Raw genomic sequence first — 25534 nt, 5'->3', positions numbered from 1 at the left:
CTCTTGAGTTAGTAATTTATGTGATAGTGAAGATGATGGTGGTAAAGCGGTCTGTGTTTAGCTCTCCCTCGAAACCTAGAAGGCTACGTTAATCTTATATCTGGAATGCTGTCTTCTTTCGGGGGGTGTTCTTGAATGCTGGCTGTGCCCTAGACCCTGGAGTTACAGCGGAGAATAGGACAGATCTGGGCGTCATCGTGGTAGGGTTTACATTCTAGGGGGAAAAAAATGAGAAACTAAGCAGATACACGTACACGTCATTAACTGTAGTTGTGATCAGCGCATGACACCACAGTACTAGGGGGCTAGGCTCCTATAACACCTTTATCATACAAGCCTGGTACCTAAAATGAAAAATGCGGGCACTGGTTCCCTTTGACCATGAATAAGTATCAATGGGGAATACACGACAGTTAACCTTTTTATTGATGTCGGCTTTTGCCATCCTTACGGATTCTGGGCAACCCCCAAAAGAAGAAAATGAATATGTGACGGCCAATCGTCAATAATGTTATTTCAGTATAAGATCGAGTGCCTTCTGATTCTATTTATTGTATTCCTGAAGTTATTGAATACCTGAGTGGGACTTGAAAAGATTTCCAGTGTAAAGAAGTCAAAGAAAAGTCCACGTGTTCCTCCTCTGGCTGGCATAGGTCTTTTCTTTGGCATCCTGGCACCCTCATGGAGCTCAGCCGTCCCATGCTGTATGTAGTTCCGGGAATTGCTGTAGTTCAGCAAACTTTCTGGAAAGAGCCGAAGAGTAAATATCGTGGGCTTTTATGGGCCATATGGTTTCCCCTGGAATTACTTGGCTCTGCCTTTCTGTGTGAAATTAACCATAGACAGCACATGAGTGAATGTGCAGTTTTCTTTTAATAAAACTTTATTTACAAAAACAGCCATAGGACACATGGGTGGCTCAGTCGGTTAAGCATCTGCCTTTACTTCAGGTCATGATGCCAGGAACCTGGGATCCAGTCCCACATTGGGCTCTCTGCTCAGCAGAGAGTCTGGTTCTCCCTCTGCCTGCTGCTCCCCCTGCTTGTGTGCTCGCTCGCTTGCTCTCTGACAAATAAATAAAATCTTAAAAAAAAAAAAAAAAAAGCCATAGACAATACATCAGTGAATGTGCATGGCTTTCTCCCAATAAAACTTTATTTGCAAAAACAGCTGGCAGGCCGCATTTGGCTGCTGACCTCTGCCGTCATGCCTTGTCTTGAATTTGGATGCTCTGTCCATCACGGCTGGGTTGCATAGAACAGAATCTACTGCAGGTAGTTGAAGCAGAAAGGTATGCATTTGAGGATATTATGGGACTTAGAATATCATGGGGGGAGTTGAAGAACTAGACTCCAGGTTGGGTTTCTAGGAAGACCTCAGAGCAGCACTTAGCAGACTCCGTCTAGCAGAGCTGGGCTTCTGCCACGGATGCTCCTGCCAGATCAGCAAGCTGCTGGCTTGGGAACCTTAACCAGCAGCGCCGCTGCCTTGGGCTCTGCCTCTTTCTGCCCATGGTTAACTCAGACATGTAAGTGCCTCTGATTGGCAGAACTGATGCTATACCTGGGATCTTCCTTTTGGGGGAAGCCTGGGAAATTCAGCTTTTAGCGCTGGTGGTACAGGAGGTACCAGAGATCTGCAGCCAGGAAGTCAGAGTCAATTTCAGATGAGCCAGTTTGCAGGCTCCTGCAGAACACCCCATTGGCGGCTTCACCTCCAGACTCTCCCCCATCTTCACATACTCGTGCTTCTAGAAAGCACCAGCAGCAACAGGATGCTGTCTCCCAGTATAACTCAGCTACCCCTCCTAGAAACAAGGGGCACTCGCTTTCTCCCTGGAAGTCCCATAGGTCATAATATCATCACAGGTGTTATCCCAGGACCCAGCACACTCAGGAGTGAGGTGGCCCGAGGGAGGGTAGGAGAGACCGAGCTGCCCAGTGACCAGGGCACACCCATTTTTGTCATCCTCTCTCTATGAGCAAATCCCCTCCATTTCTGAGCATTCCCAGTTACTCTTCTTCTAACGACGTCTCCTGACCCTGCATTGCCTTGTAGCTGCTGGCTCTTCTTGCCGTCTTAGCAAGGCTTTTTCCCCTTCCCCATGCCCCCACCCACTGTAGACTCCAGAGCACACTGCGGCTCCTTCCGTGAGTTTGCTGTTCCCCTGTTATTGCTTCTGGGGGCCTCGAGGTGCTAAGTACTGTGGGTGCTGACCCCTGTCAGAAGCCCTCTCTTCCTTTGGCTCCCAGTCCCACCCTAGGTCTGACTTCCCTGCCACACTGTTGCCACCCCTCCCCCTCCCACCTGGCTCCTCCTGGTCCAGACGCCCCTTTGGCATCAGCTCTGTCTTCAGCTCTCTGCTCTTCTCCTTCAGCATATTCCCAGGTGCTCAGGATTTCACCTCTGGAGCCCCGGACCTACAAGTGTGAACACCCCCTCCAGGTCACGGGGCAAGCTCCCTGTGTCCCAGACTAGAGGAATGGGTCATGCACCCCCACCCTGCTCCCATCAGTGGATGGCAGCACCACTCACAGGCTACACAGGGCATTGGCTTGGGAGGCATCGGCTTGGGAGGCATCGGCTTCTTGCACTATGAGCCCCCAATGCCTCCCTGTGAACCTTTGTGTGTCCCCTGTCCCTTCCTCAGTGCAGGGCTCTGCGTCATCCCCTGGGTTCCTGCCACAGCCTCTCAGTAGGAGGCTTTCCCAGAGCAGAGCCCCATACAGCGCAGCCTGGTCTCCTGCCCTGCGTGATGTGAGGCCGTCCTGGACAACTCAGACCGTGTCTCGCTTGCTCACCACCTGCCAGGGGCTCTCTGTCTGCCAGTGTGATCACATTCAAAGTCTTTGGGTGCCTGGATGGCTCAGTCGGTTAAGTGTCTGCCTTCCGCTCAGGTCATGATCCCAGTGTCCTAGGATTGAGCCCCACATCAGGCTCTGCACTAGCTGGGAGCCTGCTTCTCCATCTCCCCTTGCCCCTCTGCTCTGCTCATGCTCTCTCAAATAAATAAAATCTTTAAAACAAAAACAAAACAAAAAAAAACCCCACAAGAGTCCTCAACAGAATATGTCAGGCCCCTCACTCACTAATCTTATTTATCATCATCCTTACATCTCACTGGTACCTTCCCCCTTCCCACCCCCACATACCTGAGCCTCAGAAGCACCCAGCAGGGACCAATCCCAACTTCGCTCTGTGGTGCCCCAGTGGTTTTGCAGTTGCTGCCCCTCCCGCCCCGAAGCGTCCACCTCCCTCGGCCTTACACAAGTTTCCTCTGCTGCAGGGATCCCTCCTGAGTGCTTCTGCAGTGCCCCCTGTCCTGGATGGAGCACCAGCACGATGACTGTCACCTTAGCCTGGCTTCATATCCCTGAAACCCAGAGGTCTTGGTGCAGAGTAAGTTTCCCACCACACTTCCTGCTAACGACTTCCTAATTGAACAAGGAACCACTGATATTACGTGTTTTTGCCACGAGGTGGTGCTGTTCAAATGGGAAAGAAGGTGGCTCTCCCGGCTGGAGGGTTCAAGCTCTGGCTGCCTTCGTCCAAAATGCCTTGTTTCAGAGGCAGTGAGTTCCGCAGTAAGCTTTCTCTGGGGTAGATATGCGGAGAGACAGAATTGTATGAGTGCATGCATTTTATCGTCAGATGATTACGGTTCCTTCTTTCACTCACTGCTGTTGGGAGCCTCTCTTCCCATGTGGTCACAGTGTTTCAAAAATACACATGTGAACTCCTCACTCTGGGGCAGCGCATTCTTGAGGAGGGTTCTCAGTTCTGAGTATGCTTTCTACTGAATGTGTATCACTTCTGCGCCGTGGTGAATTCGAAACATTGTCAGTGAAACCATCATAAATTGGGGACCAACTGTATTGCTCTGAAGGTTGTCATCACCCACAGTCCGGGGGGTAATCGGCTTGACTCCCAGGACACCCCTTTACCTGGTAAGCCCATCTAAAAAATACCTTCATGGCAGCATCTGGACTCCTGTTTGAACTACAGCCAGGGCCCAGAACAGAAAATTAACCCTCACCAAAGGCCAAGTGAGAGAAGTCAGCTGAGCAGGAAAGGAAGTTCCCAGTGCGGTTTGCGTTTAGCCAGGGATGGGGTCGAGAGATCTGATGGCAGTAAGCAACCTTGAGGAACCCATCAGCAATTTCTGAGGAAGAGAGGCTGTCCTGGGAGGGGTGTCCCTGGCTGCTGCCTGGAGCTCTCCTCCTGCCTGGAACCTCTGCTGGGGTTCCTACCGGCCCAGCCCTGGGGCTCAGAAAGGATGATAGCCTTGGGGACACAGCCATTTCCCCTTAACTGGTTCCATCCTGTACTGTTCATGTTTCAAAATGATGGGGAGCCTGGGTGGCTCAGTGGGTTAAAGCCTCTGCCTTCGGCTCAGGTCATGATCTCAGGGTCCTGGGATCGAGCCCAGATTGGGCTCTCTGCTCAGCGGGGAGCCTGCTTCCTTTCCTCTCACTCTGCCTGCCTCTCTGCCTGCTTGTGATTTCTATCTGGCAAATAAATATATAAAATCTTTAAAAAAAAGAAATTGTGCGGCTAACGGGCTATATAGCTTCATCATGCTAATTAAAAAAACAACAACAACAACAAAAAAACGAGGTAGAGGTTTGGGGCAGTCCTTAGGAAGTGGTTTGGGTTCCTATTTTACTGAGACTGTTGAAGCAGTCAGAAGGGAACGAATGCGGGTGTCCCTGCCGTACCCATCCGTACCTGTACCTGTATCTGTTTCTTCCACCCTCTCTCATTTTCACTGGGGAAAATGGTCACTTTTCTCCCCAACAAAGGCAACCCCTCTGTTGGCCCACTGGATCCCCCGCTTGCCTATATAAGCCGTCCCTCCAGCAGTTCTTGTCTTTCCAGCGTCGCTGAACTGCCCCTCTCCACTAGCTCTTTCTCTAGGCAAACAACCACCTTTTAAAAAAAAAAAATTTTATTTAGGGGTGCCTAGGTGGCTCAGTCATTAAGCGTCTGCCTTCGGCTCAGGTCATGATTCCGGGGTCCTAGGATTGAACATCAGGCTCCCTGTTCAGCGGGAAGCCTGCTTCTCCCTCTCCCACTCCCCCTGCTTATGGTCCCTCTCTGTCAAATAAACAAAATCTTTAAAAAAAAAAAAAAGGATGCCATGTAGACAAGGAGGAAACACTATGCAGAAGAGGGGTGATCAAGCTCCCTTCTGACAGGTCTGAAGGAATGCTCTCAGTCCCTGTAGATCGATTTGCATTTTCTGGATCTGGATATAAATGGAATCAAAATCTCTTTTTTTTTTTTTTTTTTTCCCAGTCTGGCCTTCTTCATACACCATAATGAGTTTGGGACTTACCCACGTCAGGGCGTTTATCGTTTATCTCTCCTTCCTGTTGCCAAGCAAGGCCTTCCACGGTCTGGACATCACACAGTTTGTTTCTCCCTCCCCCTCTTGGTGGACGTTTCTCATGTCCTCCTCATTTCTATAAACTGGTAATTGTGTCTAAAGACTTGGTCAGAGCTGGGCTAAACATTTTTGGCAAGACTGCGTCATACGTTTTGCTGACTGCTTGGCGAATGGCATCAGAAAATGCACATACTGTCTGGTTGTGATCAGTGAGCCTGAGCATTTGATGGAGGGCGGCGAATCTGTTCTATCTTGGAATTTTGTGTTATGTTCATCGGCTTTTCTATTTCAGGTGCATTGGGTTTTTTTAATTTAACAAAGATCACAAGTAGGCAGAGAGACAGGCAGAGAGAGAGGGGGAAGCGGGCTCCCCGCCGAGCAGAGAGCCCAATGCGGGGCTCGATCCCACGTCCCTGAGATCATGACCTGAGCTGAAGGCAAAGGATTAACCCACTGAGCCACACAGGTGCCCCGATGCTTTGGTTTTTACTCTGTTTTTTTTTTTTTTTCCTCCTAATCTCCATAGCTATGTTTGTTTGTTTGTTTGTTTGTTTTTTCAAATGACTTTTACTGTCATTTTACATTCTCTGATTTTTTCCAAGCCTTTCCACCATATTCTGCTGTTACGGCTTTATCATGTTTATTCCGTTCGTTGCCTTCTCTGTTTTTTCCTAAGGGTGCTGGACCCTCGATTCTTCTACAATCTCTCTCTCCATGTGATTCTGTTATCCCTGCTTTGATATTTCTGTTTCTTTGGTTACTGTCTCTTTACGGTGTCCAAGGACTGTATCCCTTAGAGTGATTGTCTGTGATAAGACGGGCGCACCAAAGGGAAACTGTGCGTCTTCCTTCATCGAAAATGTCCTGCAGGGATGCCTGGCTGACTTGGTTGGAGGAGTGTGCTACCCTTGATCATGGGGTCATGAGGGTCATGAGTTCAAACCCCATGCTGGGTGTGGAGATTAAAAATAAAATCTCACAAAAAAGGAAGGAAAGGAAGGAAGGAGGGAGGGGAAGAAAAGAAAGACTGTCTTGCTCTGAGAAGAATGTCAGCTGAACTGAAAAGCACTTACCTGGTTGATTTATATCCTGGCACAGTCTCCTGCTTTTTGTCCCGGGCTGGCGCCAGACCATCCAGAGATTGGCCGTTGTCCCCAGACAGCACTCGGAGCCATCCCGTCCTAGAGCCTACACACTGTTGGTGTAAATTTTTCCTTATCTTCCTTGTTATGTCTCTAATAACCATAACGGCTGCCAACATGTATGAGAACGGTTCTCGGCCATTTTGATCTTCATAAAAGCCTTCAAGGCAGCAGAATTGTCACCGCTTTATATGTGGTGAAACTAAGGCACAAAAATACCACGTAACTTGGACTAAGTCACACAGTAGTTTTAGAGCAGGGTGCTGGGATTTACATTCAGGCAGTCAGATTCCAGAGCACATAGTCCTTTCCCCCCCCCCCCCCCCCCCCATGAGCCCAGGAAGAGAGAGAGAATCTTTTTATTTTATTTATTTATTTGACAGAGAGAAAAGGCGAGAGAGGGAACACAAGAAGGGGAGTAGAAGAGGGGAGAGCAGGTTCCCCACTGAGCAGGGAGCCAGATGCAGGACTTGATCCCAGGAACCTGGGACCATGACCTGAGCTGAAGGCAGATGCTTTACCAACTGAGCCACCCAGGCACCCAGAGAGAGAATCTCCGCTGAGCGCAGAGCCCAAGTTGGGGCTCTGTCCCACCACCTTGAGATCATGACTTGAGCTGAAACCAAGAGCTGGCTGCTTAACCGATTGAGCCCCCCTGGCGCCCTCCATAGTCTTCATGAAAATAGGTTATTTTTGGCGTTTCCAAGCTATTCTTAATATTCGTTTTCATTTCCTGTAGTCTGTATGGCTACTTGCCAAGAATGCACATTTGTCAGTCTTCTTTTCACCTTACTCCTATTTAATGTGGGGGAATCCTATTGGGACCCTCCTGGGCTAGATACGAGGTGGGTACCTTCTGGATTCTGCTTCCTTCCTTATCTGAGACCTGCTGATCTTCCCTTGAGAACTTCAGCTCAAGAGCTCCACTTTCTTGGGCTGAGTTTTTCCACGGGATTGTTGCCCTGAGAGGATGTCATTGGCTCAGTGGGACTGTTGTCTGTAGCGGTGATCAGTAGTTTCGGTCTTAGAACTTTTCTGGGACAAGGGGTAGAGGTAAGCATGTCATTCTATCAAGTTAAAAACACACACACACACACACACACACACACACACGAAAGTTTCAGTCTTTCAGAGAGTAATTTGGCCTAATCTCTCATTATTGCAAATGCATTTGTCCTTTGATGTGGAAATCCCATCTGGGGAAATTATTCTGCAGATGAAGCTGCACATCGATGGGATGACTTTTATACAAAGCTGTTCTCTGCAGTGTTGTTCGTCCTAGTAGCAGACTGGGAACAGCTCACATAACCAAGAACAGGGGACAATTATGGTACAACCACGAGCTGCAAGATTCTGTTGTAAAGAAGTCATTGCCGCCATGGAAAGCTCTGAGGTTCTAGTTTTTTTTTTTTTTTTTTTTAAGGTCTTATTTATTTACTTGACAGAGAGAGATCACAAGTAGGCAGAGAGGCAGGTGGGGGTGAGGCAGGCTCCCCGCTGAGCAGAGAGCTGGATGCAGGGGCTCAATCCCAGGACCCTGAGATCATGATCTGAGCCAAAGGCAGAGGCTTAACCCACCTAGGTCCTCCTGAGGTCCTAGTCTTAAAGGGAAAAGCAGTGTATCTCTGTCTCCTGTTTTGCAGTGGGTGTGTTTTTTATACATACATATATATCAGTGATATTTTTTATGAAAAGAAAAATATATATATTATAAAGAAACAGTGGAAGGATGTTGAAGGAACTAATCGAAGTGGTCACCGGTAGGAGGCCGTGGGGGTAACAGGTGGCATGGGGAAAGGAGATTTTTCCCTGTGAACATTTTCAAAGTCATTAGGTATTTTAGCCTCTACCTCTTCTTAAAAAGTAAATGAAAATATGTATATACACAGATGTCTTCATTCCCGTGACCAGTGATTTTGTGTGCCGCTCCTCGGCGGCTGCCTTCAGGCTCCTTCCATTTCACAGAAATGTTTTCACTTGCATTTGCCCGTCCCTGATGGGGAGGGGACCTTCCAGAGGCTTCCCAGGCTCCTTCCATCAGCCCTCCATGCCTGCCTTGCACTGTGGGAAAGCCCTCTGGTAGACAGTCAGTGGCTTGGTGGGAGCACAATCCTGTTCTCTCCCATCCTTCCAGCGCTGAGCACCACAGTCCAGGATGGGGACCATTTGTCCATCTAGGAACCACCATGGTGCCAGCGGAGGCTGCCCTCCACCTCACAGCTTTCCACATGTCTTTCCCTTGGCCAGCTCCTTGCTCTCCCCCTCCACATGGAAGGTGGTAGTGAAGTTCTCCAGATGTTGTCACGCACTCTGTTCTCTCTGGGCTGGGTAGGAGGGCTCAGGAGGGGGCTGGAACAGCACTGTCAAAGATTTCTGGAGGCTTTTGCTTTGTTTCTGACCAGTGTTTAAAAAAAATGAGACCTAGGGTCACCTGGGTGGCTCAGTGGGTTATAAAGCCTCTGCCTTCGGCTCAGGTCATGATCCCAGGGTCCTGGGATCGAGTCCCGCATTGGGCTCTCTGCTCCCCAGGGAGCCTGCTTCCCCCTCTCTCTCTGCCTGCCTCTCTGCCTACTTATGATCTCTGTCTGTCAAATAAATAAATAAAATCTTTAAGGAAAAAAAGATAAAAAATGAGACCTAAAGTTGCAGTTCTTTCCTTTTGTTATTTATTTTTTTCATGTCAAGAGATTTCGTTGAGTCTGGCTTGACAGATCATTTTACCCCAGTAGTTTGGGACACTTTTTATGAAGAGCTGTTGTCTTACTCCAAGCGTACTTACCTGCAGTGGCTAGCGAGGAAGGTCATGGTGTTAAGTTGGTTTAACAAACTAATCTCAGTGCATAAGTGAAGATCATTTAAATTCACACCGTAAATGCTTCTGAACACTTTAACAATTCTTTTGAAATTGTGATGTAGTTAACATACAGTGTTGTGTTAGTATAATAGCAATTCAACAATTCTTTACATCGCTCAACAATTTTTTCCTTTTTTAATACAGGAGAAGCTTCTCTCTGCAGCTTTGCAGAGTGACACCTTTTTTTGGTAACACAACAGAGTCAGCAGTGAATCCTAACCAGTGAAGAGAGTCCAAATTCACTCAGTTTTGTTATTCGGGATGTATGTATTAGCATTTTAGAATTATGTCTTCAGGTATCTCTCAGAAGCTGTCATAACAGCTTCTGTAACAGCTTTGGCTGTGAAGTAGAACCTCAAGTATAGACATAACACATTCATCGGGGTAGCCAGGAGGAGCCTCACTGTTCAGAGCAGCAGCAAACCCTTTCTCTCCCTAGGTACGTTAGAAGGAAATGTTCTGTGTTTTTCCTCATCTTTTCTTCCCGTAACAGTTCTTCACCATTTTTGCTGAGCGGTTTTCTTTAACCTTGAATTATATTGGTACTTGTAAGCTTGTGTTATTGATGCCATTATGATCCCAAGCCTAATTCAATTCTTGACTTGAACTCTAGTCTTTGTTCAGGAACAATAAATTTAAAGCCCCTGCCCCCCCCCCTTTTTTTTTTGGAAATAGGAAACCTGTATTTATCTGTTCTGAATTTTCTATCTTTGGATAAAAGAATCCTTTTTGAAACTGCCTGTTTGGGGGTTCTGTTAACAACGTTGCCAACATTACCTGAAGATTTGTTTAAACTAGGTTCACGTGAAGCAGTCTTCTCTCGCAGCTGATCTAATTCTTCCACTCTGACTTCCAAATTTTTTAAATTAATTAAAGGAGGGGCGTCTGGGTGGCTCAGTCAGTTAAGCATCTGAATCTTGATTCCAGTTCAGGTCATAATCAGGGGTTTGTGAGATCGAGCCCTGGTCAGTGTAGAGCCTGCCTGGTAGTCTCTCCCTCTCCCTCACGTGCGTGCGCTCTCTCTCTCTCTCTCTGTGTTACAAAAATAAATAAATAAACAAAATAAAATAATGGAATGAGGATAGACTATAATGATTCTTTGTTGATGTCACTGGAGGAGATCCCTAGCCTTTGTTTCCAGAATCACTCCCAAACCCAGAAGTGAATTTTTCCCAAGGTGAATACTCAGTCTTCTGAACCATTCCCAGGATTAGCTAGAAAAAGGTATTCCTCACTTTTCAGAACCCTTAGTATAATTGCTTCACCAGCCCTGACACCAGTGCCTGACCCCAGCCAGGGAGAAGAGCTCCAAGGCCGTGAACCCCGCATGTCGTTTCGTTTGACGTTTCAGATCTTCTCTTTGTGCTGACTTAGTCACAATGCCAGCTGGTCATCTTATTTGTGTCCTGTTTTGTAATTGTGTTTGATATGAAAATGAGTTGTCTATTTACTACTTGAGTGTTCTGTTGCTCTCAACTTTTCTGTTTCTAGTTTACACAATAACTCGATAATGAAGAAGTTGTATTTAAACTCCATATGGATAGACTGGCATGGGACCGACTTGTCTCCCTCAAATACCAAAGCAGTTGACTTTGTTCTGGAGGTTTCTAATTCCATGTCAGACTTCCAAATGTCTCCTGTTAGCATTACAATGACTCCCTGTTCCACTCCCCCTTGACCATCCGCGGTCATCCTCATGCAACTCACGGAGGGTGATCTTTCCCCAAGATCTGATCGGCATTTTTTTCTTAGGACCTCTATATTACAGTCCCTTGGAGGCTTTCAGGTTGAGTGAAAAAAAAATTTTTTTTTTCCGTTTGTAACATTTGGATGACATTTACAACATTCGTCTGCTGTGTTATTTCTTCTCCTTGTAGAATGAAAAGAAATGTTGAGAAAGAAGTGAAGCTGTCCTCCTTTCCCTCGGATTTTGATGATGGGTGTCGGGAAGTCTAAAACAGACGCCTGCCCTCTCTCTCTCTCCTTGGGGAAAAGCCCCGGGGTGGAAAAGAGTCAGGGACTCCAGGAGTCAGCTTCCAAGAAACCGGACAACCTCCCCATGCACGATCTGGCTGAGCCAAGCCCCACGACCCCGGTCCCGGTGCCCACTGGGGAGCACAAGGGGGCTGAGGGCCAGGGAGACATGTTGGAGGGGGAAGAGAAGGAGGAGGAGGTGGAGGAGGAGGAGGAGGAGGAGGAGGAGTTCCTCAAGTTCGTGATCCTGCATGCGGAGGACGACACAGATGAAGCCCTCAGGGTCCAGAACCTGCTGCAGAATGACTTCGGCATCAAGCCTGGAATCATCTTTGCCGAGATGCCCTCCGGCCGGCAGCATCTGCAGAACTTGGACGACGCTGTGAATGGGTCCGCATGGACCATCTTGCTGCTGACCGAGAACTTCCTAAGAGACACCTGGTGCAAGTTCCAGTTCTACACGTCGCTCATGAACTCCGTGAACAGGCAGCACAAGTACAACTCGGTCATCCCCATGCGGCCCCTCCACAACCCCCTGCCCCGCGAGAGGACCCCCTTCGCTCTGCGGACCATCAACGCTCTGGAGGAGGACAGCCGCGGCTTCCCCACCCAAGTCGAGAGAATCTTTCAGGAGTCCGTGTATCAGATCCAGCAGTCTCTGTGGAAGGACACCCGAAGTAGCATCCGCAGACAGGTCCTCGCCTGAGACGGAGCCCCCAGCACGTGGCTGGCTCTCATCTGGGAAAGCCGACCCCTCATCTCCACATGAGAAATCACAATTCTGGCAAAAAGTTGGCAGAATTTTACAGAAACACAGGAGCTCAAGCACAAGACGTTTCTGCAGGACATTGTATAGACTTTGGAGGTGCTCTTTGATGCCTTGGATAAACTTGAGACTTACAAACTTTGAGAACATTCCTCTCACGGTTTTCCTGGTCCACGCATATCACAAAGGATAGCCTTAGTTCATAGCCCTGGTATCTGTCCTTGAACACAGACTTCTGTGGGAGACGTTGTACAGATACAATGATGCTTTCATTTTGTTGGCAAAGGACGTGCAGGAGAGAAGGTCCCCGGGAGACCTGACCACCCTTCCTCAGACAGAAATGTCACAGCCAGGTTGACTGGTATCATCGCCCAGAAATACAGAGAGCCCGATGAGAACATTCAGAACGTTCAGTATTGATACTTGCGAAACAAAAAGCCAATGCGAGAACGGTGGGGCATTTTACAAGAATCCAGCCAACTGTGTTCTTTCTGTGGACTTTGGGGATTTGGAGACAGTGCCTAGCCCTGACTAGCCACCCATTTGCTGGCGTTGTTGTTAGGGACGCCGGGGAGCCATGTTGTGAGGTCCCCGGAGCCTCAAGCTCTTGTGATGTCATCCGTAACTAGGGCTTTATGTGTGGGGCTTCTGAATAGTTCTGTGTCCCTGACTGTGAGTTCTCCTTTGTCTCTCTTAGGACAGCCTTGAGAAATTCCTCTCACTCCCAGTGCCCTACCAGGAAGTGTTCCTCAGCTCGGTGATCAGAGTAGCCTGACCGCGTGCATGTATGCTGTAGGTTATTCCTAGACTCAGGGTGGAAGCAGGAGACGCATTCTGTGGCCTCCTCTTCTGTGTCCCACACTTCCAGCACACCACACAGGCCCACAAAGCCCTGTCCCTTCCCCTCTTGCCCTCCTGTGCCACCTGTGGCTGAAGGAGAGCCATCAGGTATGGATGGGAGATGGGATGGGGCGGGTGTCACACCAGGTAGCTAGGAAAGCGCCCATGGGGACCTAGCCTAATGGGGACCAGGAGACCTGGTTCCAATCTAGTCTCTGCCTCCAAGGCTGAATGTGACCTTCGCCTCCTTTATCTGTGAAATGAAAGGCTTGGATTGATGGAGCTCTAAAGGGCCTTTGTCCTCTCTCAGAATGTGAACAAGTAGGAACCAGAAAAGGGAACAAGCAAATAATAATAATAATAATAATAATGTTGTAGTGTGATGTGTAAGAAGTTTCAGGAGGCGTGAGATCAGCTCCCAATGAAAGGAAACGCTAATGTGTTTACAGCATAATTGATTTCTGATGCTATCTGTTACACTTTAATAGTCCCAAGAGAATTCCAATACTTGCCTCCTCAGATTCTTTTAAAATACATTTTTTTGTAGGGACTGTTGAGCAAAGATGGTCTGCCTGATTTTTCTTTCTCCTTATCCTCACTTCTGCGTGTCTCCTCCTGGCACTGGGGTCTGCTCACATCTTTCTCCATCCACCTCTTCATAGCCATCACCAAATGTTCCATGAGGAACTTTTCCCATAATCCTGCAAGTTGAGTTAAACCTCCTCCTTCACTAGTACTCCTTGAAGAAGAGATCGTTTTCGTCGTGCCAGGGACATTTTCTTAAAGTCCCTTTCTGTCATAGTTGCTTACTACTTACTTTTCTTTCTCAGTTTTAATGGTGTTCTTTTTTGCCCCCTGTGGTCTGTCTCCAATTTCATACAGTAAAACAGCATCAACCCACCCTTTCTGCTTATTACCAAAGCGGGAGCTGTGGGTGCTGGGTGGTTTTATTAATATATGTGCTGCTGAAATGGGCCCTCGATGGTGTTTTTTAAATAAATGTTTTTACTCATTTCCCTTGACTACCCTTGATTATTTCCAACTCCAGGGAAGATCGTGGGAAAGTATTTTGAAAAAATGGCATTCATCTGTACTTGTCCCTAGAGTACCAGGCACAGCGCCTCCTTCAATCTGGAGTGAAATATATTTTTTGTGACGAAGAAAAATGTGAAGTCCTGAATAACGATGCATGTTGAAATTACCTGCCTTAGAAAGAATTACCAAATAACTAAACCGAGGATGACAAGAAGGCAAGGTGTGGCCTTAGTTGTGTGTTTGTGTGTGTGTACACATCCGTGTAGATGAGATTCATACACACACACGCACACACAAGGAAATTCTCTAACATTCTGCCACACATTGAAGGGTGTCCACGGGGAGGACCCTCTGGGCCTCACTGCCCACCCTGGAACCTCACAGAAGAACCTGAGTTGTGCCTAATGGGTCAGTTGGGATTCTTCCAGCTGTAGGAAACAGAAAACCCAATGCCACATTACCTACACCATTAAGGTAAGGGTCTCTAACTTAACAAGAGGTCCCCTAAGGTATGGTGTCTCTGAGGTGTCCTTAAAAACCCAGGTTCTTGGGTTCCTGGGTGGCTAGATTGGTTAAGCATCCAACTCTTGATTTCGGCTCAGGTCACGATCTCAGGGTCCTGGGATTGAGGCCTGCACCAGGCTCCCTGCTCAGCCCAGGAGCCTGCTTCTCCCTCTGCCTGCTGCTCCCTGCTTGTGCATACCGTCTCTCTCTCTGTCAGATAAATAAATAAAATCTTCAGAAAAATTAAGAACCCCAAGTTTATAAACAACCAAATAGTATTCTACCTTAGAAAGAAATAAAATTCTGATACATGCTCCAACGTTAGAAGAACTTAAAAACATGTGAAGTGGGAAAAATAAAAACGAAAACAAAAACAGGCACAAACATGAAACACAAATACTATTTATATGATTCTGCCCTATGAGGTGCTCTTAGAGCAGGCAAATTCATAGCGACAGGAAGAACAGAGGTGGCCGGGGGTTGGAGGGAAGGAAGAATAGAGAATCATGCCTAATGGGTACAGAGCTTTTATTCGGGGTGATGAAAAGGTTCTGGAAATGGGTTGTACGACATTTTGAATGTACTTACTGCCACTGATCTGTATACTTAAAATGCTGAATTTTATGGGTATTTTACCACAGTAATAAATAAAAATAACCCAGGTTCTTCTTATCCTTTGGTCCTGCCATTCTCAGTGACCCGGCTGAGCCTCCTCAGAGTTGAACCCTGGCTGTTCTGGGGTTAGGCCCCATTGATAAAGCTGGGGGAGCCTCAGTCTCATGAGAGGAAGGGACCGGTTCACCCAAGCAAGGACCCAGGTGTCCTCACTGCATTATTGAAAATGACATGGGGTGATGATAAAAAGCCATCTGACTTCTAGCTGGTTTTACTATTTTTAAAAAAATTTATTTATTGGTTTTACAGAAGGAGAGAGTGAGAGGGTAGGGGGGAGGGACAGAGGCAGAGAGAGAGAGAGAATCCCAGGTGGGCTCAATGCCCAGCGTGGAGCAACCCAAAGATCACAACCTGAGCTGAAACCAAGAGTCAGATGCTTAATGGACTACGCCATTCTGGCGCCCTGGTTTTTTAATTAATTTAATTAATTAATTAATTTTTAAAAAGTTTTTTTATTTTTTAACATTTGTTTCTCTACCTGCATCCGGTGGACCCCTCACCCACCCCCTGAAATACACTGCTGTGGACTCAGACCCCCACCCTTGCCCTCGATAGACTGTGATCTTAAGCGAGACCCCTCACCTTCCTGGGTCTCCGTGTCCTCATCCAAAAACAGAGCTAAGAATCCCTGGCTGGTGGGATTATTTCGAGGATTGAATGAAATAAAGTGCCGGGGAGGGACCTTCCGCTCAGCCATGCTACTACAGTAAGATGGGGGTGGGGTGGGGAGAGGGCAAATAGGATTGCCCACAACCCTACTTCTGGAACCCTGGGAACTCGTAGGGAGCAGATTGTAAAGAAAGAAAGCCAGCCTTGTCTCCACGACATGCACTACGGATCCCATCCCAAACCCTGAGGAGCCCCAGAAGGCAGGAGTGTGTGAGCTATTGCTGGTGGTCGTGCCTGTGGACAGGCTGGTGCCCGGCAGGAGGCCACCCCGAGTGGGGGGGCCCTATGACCGTAGCAGGTGGGAGGAGTAGGGCCATCCGCTCCAAGAGCAGCAAAGCGGGTCTGGGAATGCCAGCCCGGAAGCCAGTTCAGGGCAAGGACCCAGGGCATGCCTCCTACCCTGTGTTCTGTTGCTCCTAACACTCAGGAGAGGTGGATACATTTCCTATACACTTTTCTTTTTATTATTATGTTAGTCACCATACAGTCCATCATCAATGTTTAACGCAGTGTTCCATGAGTCATTGTTTGCATATAACACCCAGTGCTCCATGTAATCCGTGCCCTCCCTAATGCCCATCGCTGGGCTAACCCTTTCCCCTACAACCCTCCCCTCTAAAACCCTCAGTCTGTTTCCCGGAGTCCACAGTCTCTCACCGCTCATCTCCCCTTCTGATTCCCCCCTCCTTCATTTTTTCCTTCCTTCCTTTTGTCCTCCATGCTATTCCTTATGTTCCACAGATAAGTGAAACCATATGATAATTGTGTTTCTCTGCCTGGCTTCACTGAACATAATCCCCTCCAGTTCCATCCATGTTGATGCAAACAATGGGATTTGACTCAGCCATCAGAAAGGATGAATACCCACCATTTCCTATACATTTGAATTTGAGGTGGGTCACCCACTCACCTCCGCTCCCTTCTGGGACTCAGGAACTCCAGTTTTGCCTCCTTCGGGAGTACTGGCTGGGTGAAGCTTAGACTCTTCTCCCTCGGGGTGGGCGGACAGGGTGGTGAGCAAATGACACAGTCCTCTGCTTTGCTCCTTCCTGCCCTGCCCAGGGATTTCTACCCTGTGCTCAAGGCTGCTGGCTGGCCTCAGTGCCTTGCCATTTGGGTCAGAGCTGTTCCCCACTTGAGTCCTTCATTTGTATAGAGCCTTGTGGTGTTGGGGGGGCACCTTCCCGACCTCTCCCAAGGGCCCCCGGCCTCTGTGTATTGGCAAGGGATCCATCCAACTAGTTAACAGGACTTAGGACCACTTCCGAGAGGACTGAAGCTGGCTGCTGATGGTGGGCACCGTAAAGCCTGAAAACACCGAGTCACTTAATCCCCCAACAGTAAAGACTAAATTCACATGCGATTGGTGATTTCGCCACACCACCTCCCTCCGCACAGGACACTGCAGTGATTTTCACAGACTCATCACAGACAAGTCTGAGCTGGGACCCGGAGCTGCAGAGGACATACGGTGGCTCAGCATAAACGGCCAATGTGGGGACATTGCCTCGGTGCAGGTGCAGAAACCCCAAGTCACAATTCACAGTGGAGTCCAGCTCCTTCCGACTTCAGGTAAAGTCTGTGGGCCCACTACGGGGATGGGGCTGGCCCAGGTAGGGCGTGGGAGAAGCCGTGGCCACAGGGCCCCCCCCCCAACCAGGCAGCGAGTGCCTGTATCCCTGCGTCTCCTCTTGCATGTAGCCTGGCCTGCCACCTGCTGCCGGGCTGTCCCAGAACGTCCCAGTTACGTGACTGTCCTGCTGTACTTGCGGGAAGGTCCAAAGGGCAAGCAGGAAATTTCAGAAAGCTGCCACACCCTTGACAGTGAAACCAGAGCCTCTGAAAATGGACTTCGTTAAGCCAGAGACAGACAGGAATGAACTAGCAGCAGAGAATGGATGTTGTCCTTGAACCCGAGGTTTCTTGAGAGTTGCCTCCTGAGTGGAGAGATGCTTTTGATTTTTGAACTTTCCACAGCTGCCTAAGAACAGTATTCTTTTTTAAAAAGAAAAAAATCTATTTATTTAACAGACAGAGATTACAAGTAGGCAGAGAGACAGGCGGAGAGAGAAGAGGAAGCAGGCTTTCCACAGAGCAGAGAACCCAATGTGGGGCTCAATCCCAGGACCCTGGGACCAGGACCTGAGCCAAAGGCAGAGGCTTTAACCCACTGAACCACCCAGGTGCCCCAAGAACAATATTCTTAAATGTGTAGTCTAAGTCCTAATTGATGATCCACATTAATACATGAAGTTAGAGTTGGAGTAAAGGGTACTTGAAGGTGCCATTAATGAGTAACTCAGAGCCCTGAAAATTACTTGATCCAAAGCCCAACAAGTGAAGCTGTGGGGAGAAATAGGAGAGATGCTCCCTTTGCCAGTGAACTGGCTTTCACAACTGTTTACTCCAACATCCATACTCTGTTCACACCTCCTTCCCTTTCTGGCATGAGCAAGAATTGTGGGGGGGGGGTGGTGGTGAATAACGCCTTCATTTGGAGTCTCACTCCTCTCCTTGTCTTCAAATAGAGTTAGCTCTGAGTCACTTTACTCGAGGTGAATAAATAGGAATGCTTTTTTTAGCAAGTAACGGGAACCTGCATTTAAAGAGGTGGTTTCTTCTTCTTTTTTTTTTTTTTTTTGCATAATCTAATTAGGAATGTTCCTGCCAGCTACCTCCTCAAACAGCAGGTTTAAAACAAGGAAATCTCCACCAACTAGCTCCTCCCAGGGGATTTTGTGGCCACGTTGGATGGGTAAGCAGCTTTACAGATTTCTTCACTCTATTATAAATAAAAACATGAATGCAAAATTATCTTGTGATGTTGGTTGCACAGTTGTGCAAGTATACGAAGGCTGCTGAATTGTACACTTTACATGGGTAGATTTTATGGTGTATAAGATACAGCTCAGTAAAGAATGAAGAGCAAACAAACCCACCCACGCACCCACCCCCTCCCCACAAACTGCAACAATAAAATGCTGTAGCCATTTGGAACACAGCTTGGCAGTAGTGAGTGAGATTGAAAATGGGGCCATCTCGTGAACCAGGCGATTTTTCTCCTGGAGCTGTAGGGTTGTACCCTAGAGAAAGTCTCCCACAAGTATTGAAAGAAACACGTATAAGAAAGATGTCTGTTGCAATGTTCTTTTACTAATGAAAGATTGGAAGCAATCAAAGTCTCCCAATGGTGGAAGCATTCAGAGATCTATCATGGTGGGTACCTACAACTGATGACTTTAGAGCATTTAAAATAGCAAAGCTGTATATACCAACTTGGGTTAAGTCCCAAAAACACAGTGCTGCGGAGGGTGCAGCAAACTATAAAATAATATAGACCATCTGATAACTGTGTATATAAAGTCTTAAAACACACAAGGTGGCACTCTTTCTTAACAGATACATACACAGGTGCCAGTATGTTATTTTCTGTGTTTTTCTGTGTGTTGGAAATAGCTAATAATCGTTTTGTTTTTCAGTTAGCAAACACCTGCAGTTGTGTTCAATGCTATAGGAACTTCCTTAAGCAACAATGATTTGAGGAATGAAAAACAGAGAAAGACTTGACAGTTTAGAAAAAGATCTGCTAATAATAGGTTTCATTTTTTTATCACCTACGGTCTCAGGGAATGAACTGACATTACGTGCAATATTCTGTAGTTTCTACATGCCTGATCTGATCGTGTGCAATGTGAGTCCCAGGAAGTTGAGGCTGGAGTAAGTCCTAAGCCCCAGGCTGGAAGACGATGGAGTCCTTAGACTGTCCCATGGTCTGACTCCAAAGCCTGGTTGGTGGTGGTTAGGCTCTGGAATGCTGTTTCTTAGCAGCTCTGCCTGCTTTTTCACCGTGGGAGAGTCTTAGAAGAGAGGTCAGTGCTGCAAAGAAAAAAGGAAAAAACCATAGCAATTTTAAGTTAAACCCTGGTGTGGTGAGGTTGCCCTATTTTTAGTCGTCTTTGCCTACAGTGAATAACTCACGCCTGGGAGTCAGGAAATACGTGTCCTGACTCCATGGAGCCGTCTCTCCTAATGTTTTTCAGTCTTCTGTCTTCGTGAGGCTGAACTTTTGTCCTCAGTTCTGCTTAGGACCCCTGTTTCATTTCGCTTTGCCTCATTTGTTTTCTTTGCGCGCGCTAGAGGTCACTGATGGTAAATGGAACACTGATTTAGAGGAAAGAAGAAGAAAGAGAGGAACAGGATAAGTGGGCCTCATGCTTATTTCAGGAAAATCCATGTTGCAGGATACGTCTAACTGTGGGTTGTTTCTGTGTCCCTTTAGGAAGACGGGGTGGTGCTGCGGTGTCACAAAACATCAACTCAGGGAGCAAACACAGACGTTCACATACACTCCGATCTGTGAGTTTCAAGAGGGTCTCGTTGTAATGCCAATTATTTTTCATGAGTAAATGGTACTACAGATAAAATTCCTACGACCTAGAATGCCGTGTATTTTGATGACAGGTCAGCCCGTGAGGCCACATCATCTAAGTTCATGTTTTAGAGCTGCTGTGGAAAGTAAATGAGTCAACCCAGGTAAAACGCTGGACACAGGGTGAGGCATTCCAGGAAGTCACTTTTGTCCTGATCCGGCCCATGACTTCTGGCTGACTGCTAAGTGATGAGCTAAGCAGTTAGCTCCAGATCTTGGTTGTTGCCCTATTTTTTTTCCCCCCCTTCCAGACCATATGGGTTCACTTTTCTCCAAAAACTTTGCCAAAAAAACAAGGAACAATCCATCTGCCACTTAAACAAGAACAGATTTATTGCTTTTAACTTTAAAAAAAAAAAAAAAGATGTCAAGTGCAAAAAAAAGATGCATTCCCCTCATTGGGGGCCTGACGCAGGCTGCCATGTCCGGTGGCTGATGCTGTCCCAATATCCATTCATTGGATCGAAGCCAAGGGAGAGAACCTAGGGGTTTTGCCCTAAAGTGGGAGGTGACAAAAAGGATCAGTAGTCGCTGGCCCCAGGGACTCTAATATCTACTTTGTTTCACTGGATTTTATATTTGCTGAAGGCCTGGAAGGCTCCCAGCCCTTCATCCATGGGTCAGGCGAACTTTGTTATAGTAGGGTCTGCAGTGCTAGTGACCAGTAACCCTGCACCTGCCCCAGCTGCCAGGGACATTCAAGCATTGCTCATAAGATGGACAATGGATAAGTCAGACTGCCTGACAGTTGGGGACTTAGGAGAACATCATTTTCCTTTTGCCAAGATCATCTTCGGGCTGCCTTGTTAGGACCCAAGCTATTTTCTATGGTCACAGAGACCTACTTTACTTAAAAAGTTTAGTTTCGTTCCATTTAATTTTCTAAACAGATAATACGTTCAGATGTTTCAAAATTCAAAGAGTAGAGTGAAGCAATCTCATTTGCATTCTTTTTTTTTTTTAAGATTTTATTTATTTATTTGACAGAGATCACAAGTAGGCAGAGAGGCAGGCGGGGGCCGGGGCGGGGGGGAAGCAGGCTCTCTGCTGAGCAGAGAACCTGATGTGGGGCTCCATTCCAGGACCCTGAGATCATGACCTGAGCCGAAGGCAGAGGCCTAACTCACTGAGCCAACCAGGCGCCCCTCATTTCTATTCTTGAAGCCAACTAATATTAACCAGCTCCAGCCCCGTGTGAGTTCTCCCAAAGGTATACTATGCATACACCACTATCACGTGTACATCGCTGCATATATTACACATGTACCTCTCCATCACTGTCAATCAGTCCATCTCAGAAGCTATCCCTTTATCGATACAGGAAGAGCTTCCGCGTTTCATTCTTTTTTTGACTATCTAATATTTCGTTGTTTCAATGGATCAGAGTTTATTTAAGCCAGTTCCTATTATGAGCTTTTAGATTGTTTCCAGTCTCTTGCTCTTCTCATGCTCCTATGACAACCTTATACCTGTGAAATTTTGCACATGTATGAATGGGTATATCAGAGAGACAAAAGCCTAGTAGTAGGCTTGCTGAGTTAATGAGCATGTGCGTGTGAAATTTTAATAGATGCTGCCAAAGTTCTCTTCACGAAAGCTGCATCAACTTACATTCCCACCAACGTTTTATGAGAGAGTCGGTTTCCCCAGGTCCTTCTGAGAGGGTCAAGAAACTGTGATCTTTGTCCATCCAATCGGTTTTAAAAAAAATAGATCTCAAAAGTACTATCTTATCCTGAAGTGTTAATTGTGTTTGTTTGTCTGTTTGTTTTTAAAGATTTTTATTTATTCATTTGACAGAAATCACAAGTAGGCAGAGAGGCAGGCAGAGAGAGAGGGGGAAGCAGGCTCCCCGCTGAGCAGAGAGCCTTGATGTGGGGCTCAGTCCCAGGACCCTGAGATCATGACCTGAGCCGAAGGCAGAGGCTTTAACTCACTGAGCCACCCAGGTGCCCCTTAATTGTGGTTTTTAAGAAAGAAAACATGGGTAAGAGTCTGAGTGTTCCATTTTTTGTGAACTGTGTACACTCTTTGCCCACATTTCTCTTGGATTATTGGTCTTTCATATGGCTTTGTATAAGCCCTTCATGTGTTGGATAAGTTAGCCCTTGTCTGTGATTGAAGTTGAAAATATTTTTCTCAGTGTAGTTTTGACTTTGCTTTGGGTAGTTTTTCCCCATGTAAACATTTTGTATTTGTAAGTGATAGAATTCATCAATTTTTTCCTTTATTTATTCCTTTATTTTTTTCCTGAGTATTCTTTCCCTCGGGTTTGTTTGTTTGTTTTCATTTTTAGGAAGCTCTCCCCCATGTGAAGATATTAAAATTAAAATTATCTTCCTTTGGCATCTGGCTGGCTCAGCCAGAAAAGCATGTGATTCTTGATTTCGGGGTTGTAAGTTCGAGCCCCATGTTGGGTGCAGAGATGACCTAAAGATAAAATCTTTAAGAAATAAATAAATAAAATAACATTATCATCTGGTTTCATCTAGCCCCTTTATGGGTTTCTCATCCACATGGAAGTCTTTGACCCTTGTGCAATTTTTTTGGTGTTATGCGTGAAATGTTGGTATAATAACTTTTATTCCAATTGCTCTAAACATCCTCTGTCTCTCCCCAATAGGTTTATTTTGATTTTTCATTTATATTTTTAAGGTTTTTATTTATTTTATTTTTATTTTTATTTTTTTTAAAGATTTTATTTATTTGACAGAGAGAGATCACAAGTAGAAAGAGAGAGGAAGGAGCAGGCTCCCTGCCCAGCAGAGAGCCCGATGCAGGACTCAATCCCAGGACCCTGAGATCATGACCCGAGCTGAAGGCAGAGGCTTAACCCACTGAGCCACCCAGGCAGCCCCAAGATTTTATTTTTAAGTCACCTCTACACCCAACTTGGGGCTTGAACCTACAGCCCTGAGGTCCAGAGTCATGCACTCCACCAACTGAGCCAGCCAGGTGCCCCCACCCTCTCGGATAGTTTTAAACACCATCCCTTCACCTCGTAAGTGTTCATGGATGTATTTTGGGCTTCTTCCCAGACTCCATAGTGTTTTCCGTTAATCTGTCCATTTATTCACGCCTACTCGTCTCACTGTTTCAATCATGGTCAGTTTATAATATGTTTCAGCATCTGAGAAATGCTCTTCATTTTCAGAATTTTCTTCTCCTCTTCTCCTCTACTTGCATATTTACTCTTAAAACATTAGTTTTAATAGATTAATGTTAAAATATGCTTATAATCCTGCAAAAGTTCTTTTGTTACTTTTATGAGGACCACATTACATTTATGGCTTAGTTTAAGGATATTTGATATCTTGAAGATGGGTGTCTTACCCTTAACATTTTATGCCAAAGAGCAACGAGGGGGGCACCTGGGTGGCTCAGTCGTGGAGCTGCTGCCTTCGGCTCAGGTCATGATCTCAGGGTCCTGGGATCGAGTCCCACATCGGGCTCCCTGCTCAGCAGGAAGTCTGCTTTTCCCTTGCCCTCTGCCCCTGCTTGTGTTCCCTCTGTCGCTGTCTCTCTCTCTGTCAAATAGATGAGTAATAATTTAAAAAGCCCTTAAAAACAACAACAAAAAGGTAGCAACGTAGATGTGCCATCCTGGGAACTTTTAACAAAAACTCCAACCAAGGTTTTGTGTACATTGTATATGTCAGAATTTAAAACAGGTCTTGGACTGGTGCACCAAAAATTTTACTTTAGGACTTGGGAAAAACTTTTTAAATCTGCGTTTTGTGATTATGTCTCTAAAATTAATAGTAATAACTTTAAATTTAAAAATATGAATTAAGAGGTGCCTGGGTGGCTTAGTCGGTTAAGTGTCCAACTTGATTTTTGGTTCAGGTTATGAGCTCAGGGTCATGAGATCAAACTGTGTGTTGAGATCAAAGCCTGTATTGAGCTCAGAGCCTGCTTAAGATTTTCTCCCTTCCTCCTTCCCCTAGCTCACTCGTTCTCTCTCTAAAAAAGAAAATTAATAAAAAGCAATAAATATATGTATTAAAAAACTCAAAAATGCCCATTCTAGTAATTATGTTCCAAAGCAAGCAAATCATTAGAGATCTATAGAAAACATTGTGTATACTGAGTATAAAAAGATTTATTATAGTATTTTTGTAATAACAAAAATTGCAAATTATGTAAATGCACAGCAGTAGAGATTTGATTAAATTATGGTAATTCTTGTCTTGAAGTACCATTCCACGATTCAAAATTTTTTCTTCTCATAAATATTTATTAACATAAAAATCCCAGTTATAAGCTTAAGTGGAAAAGCAAAAAACCAAAGTATATTTAGTATGGCCCTAATTTGCTTTAAAAAGTTGACTGTGGGGGGAAAAAAAGTTGACTGAGTATGTATTATATACACTTTGAAAAAAGACAAGAGTTTAGTAAACCAAAATGTTAGCATGAGCCGCCTACAAGGTTGGAGGATGGGCAATTTTAATTTTTTCTTGGTGTTTTGTTGTATTTTCCAACTTTTTTCTAGGAAGCAATAGACTTTTATACATGATGTAATTGTACATGGAAATCTTACAATCTGCATGCATCACAAGGTTGCAGTAGATACTGGTCATAGGAGGTATATTGGTGATTGAAATATTTTCTGAAGTTGGAGCAGCCTACAAATGCTAATGTCCCTCCATATTATTTATGATAGACCTGCCCTGCCTGAAGGAAATCTTATTGAAATCATGGTGCCATTAATTAATGGCTGATATGTATAAATCATAGCTTTAAATAGGGTGGCTAGCAGGAAAAAGTTTTTTCCCAGGAAACACTGTAATAAAAGTAAATGTGCATAATTAAAATGAAGAACAGCCCTTCAACAATTTTATTTGCCAGTAGCTTGACCATGTGTTTGTTACAAACCACAACAACAAAGAAAGAGAAATCAGTTATTTTTTTTAAAGGATTTTATTTATCTATTTGACAGAAAAAGCACAAGTAGGGGGAGCAGCAGAGAGAGAGGGACAAGGAGACTCCCTGCTGAGCAGGGAGTCCAATGCAGGACTTGATCCCAGAGCTCTGGGATCATGATCTGAGCCGAAAGCAGATGCTTAACCCACTGAGCCACCCAGGCGCCGTGAGAAATCAATTATAGTTAGAGTTTTATTGTCCAAAGAAATAATTTTAACCGTCCGCAAGTCAACAAGAGGAAAAAGAAGCTAAAACTGTGCTTTTGAGGGGGATTGTGAGCAGGGGAGGATGGCAGGATGGCTGCCTGATTTCCACTACCTCTGAAATCTCTCAC

General features: G+C 46.0%; 1 protein-coding gene and 1 long non-coding RNA gene across 2 annotated transcripts in view; both read left to right on the top strand.

Annotated features, from left to right (window-relative positions):
- The window catches only part of LOC116587166, a 44496-nt gene extending 30515 nt beyond the window's left edge, over positions 1–13981 (top strand). The window contains exon 4 of the mRNA XM_032337902.1: positions 11294–13981. Coding sequence (XP_032193793.1) covers positions 11294–12065 — 772 coding nt within the window. The 3' untranslated portion in view covers positions 12066–13981. The remainder of the gene's footprint in view (positions 1–11293) is intronic.
- A 2692-nt stretch (positions 13982–16673) lies between these two features.
- On the top strand, positions 16674–21198 carry LOC116585957. Its single transcript, XR_004283818.1, has 3 exons — positions 16674–17420; positions 18505–18603; positions 20128–21198. It is a non-coding gene; the product is annotated as an uncharacterized LOC116585957 (long non-coding RNA).
- Positions 21199–25534: the final 4336 nt, after the last annotated feature.

The sequence above is a fragment of the Mustela erminea genome, chromosome 3, assembly GCF_009829155.1.
Source record: "Mustela erminea isolate mMusErm1 chromosome 3, mMusErm1.Pri, whole genome shotgun sequence".
Lineage (NCBI taxonomy): Eukaryota > Metazoa > Chordata > Mammalia > Carnivora > Mustelidae > Mustela > Mustela erminea.
The sequence above is the reverse complement of the archived record's forward strand: the minus strand, read 5'-3'. Positions and strand labels throughout refer to the sequence as shown.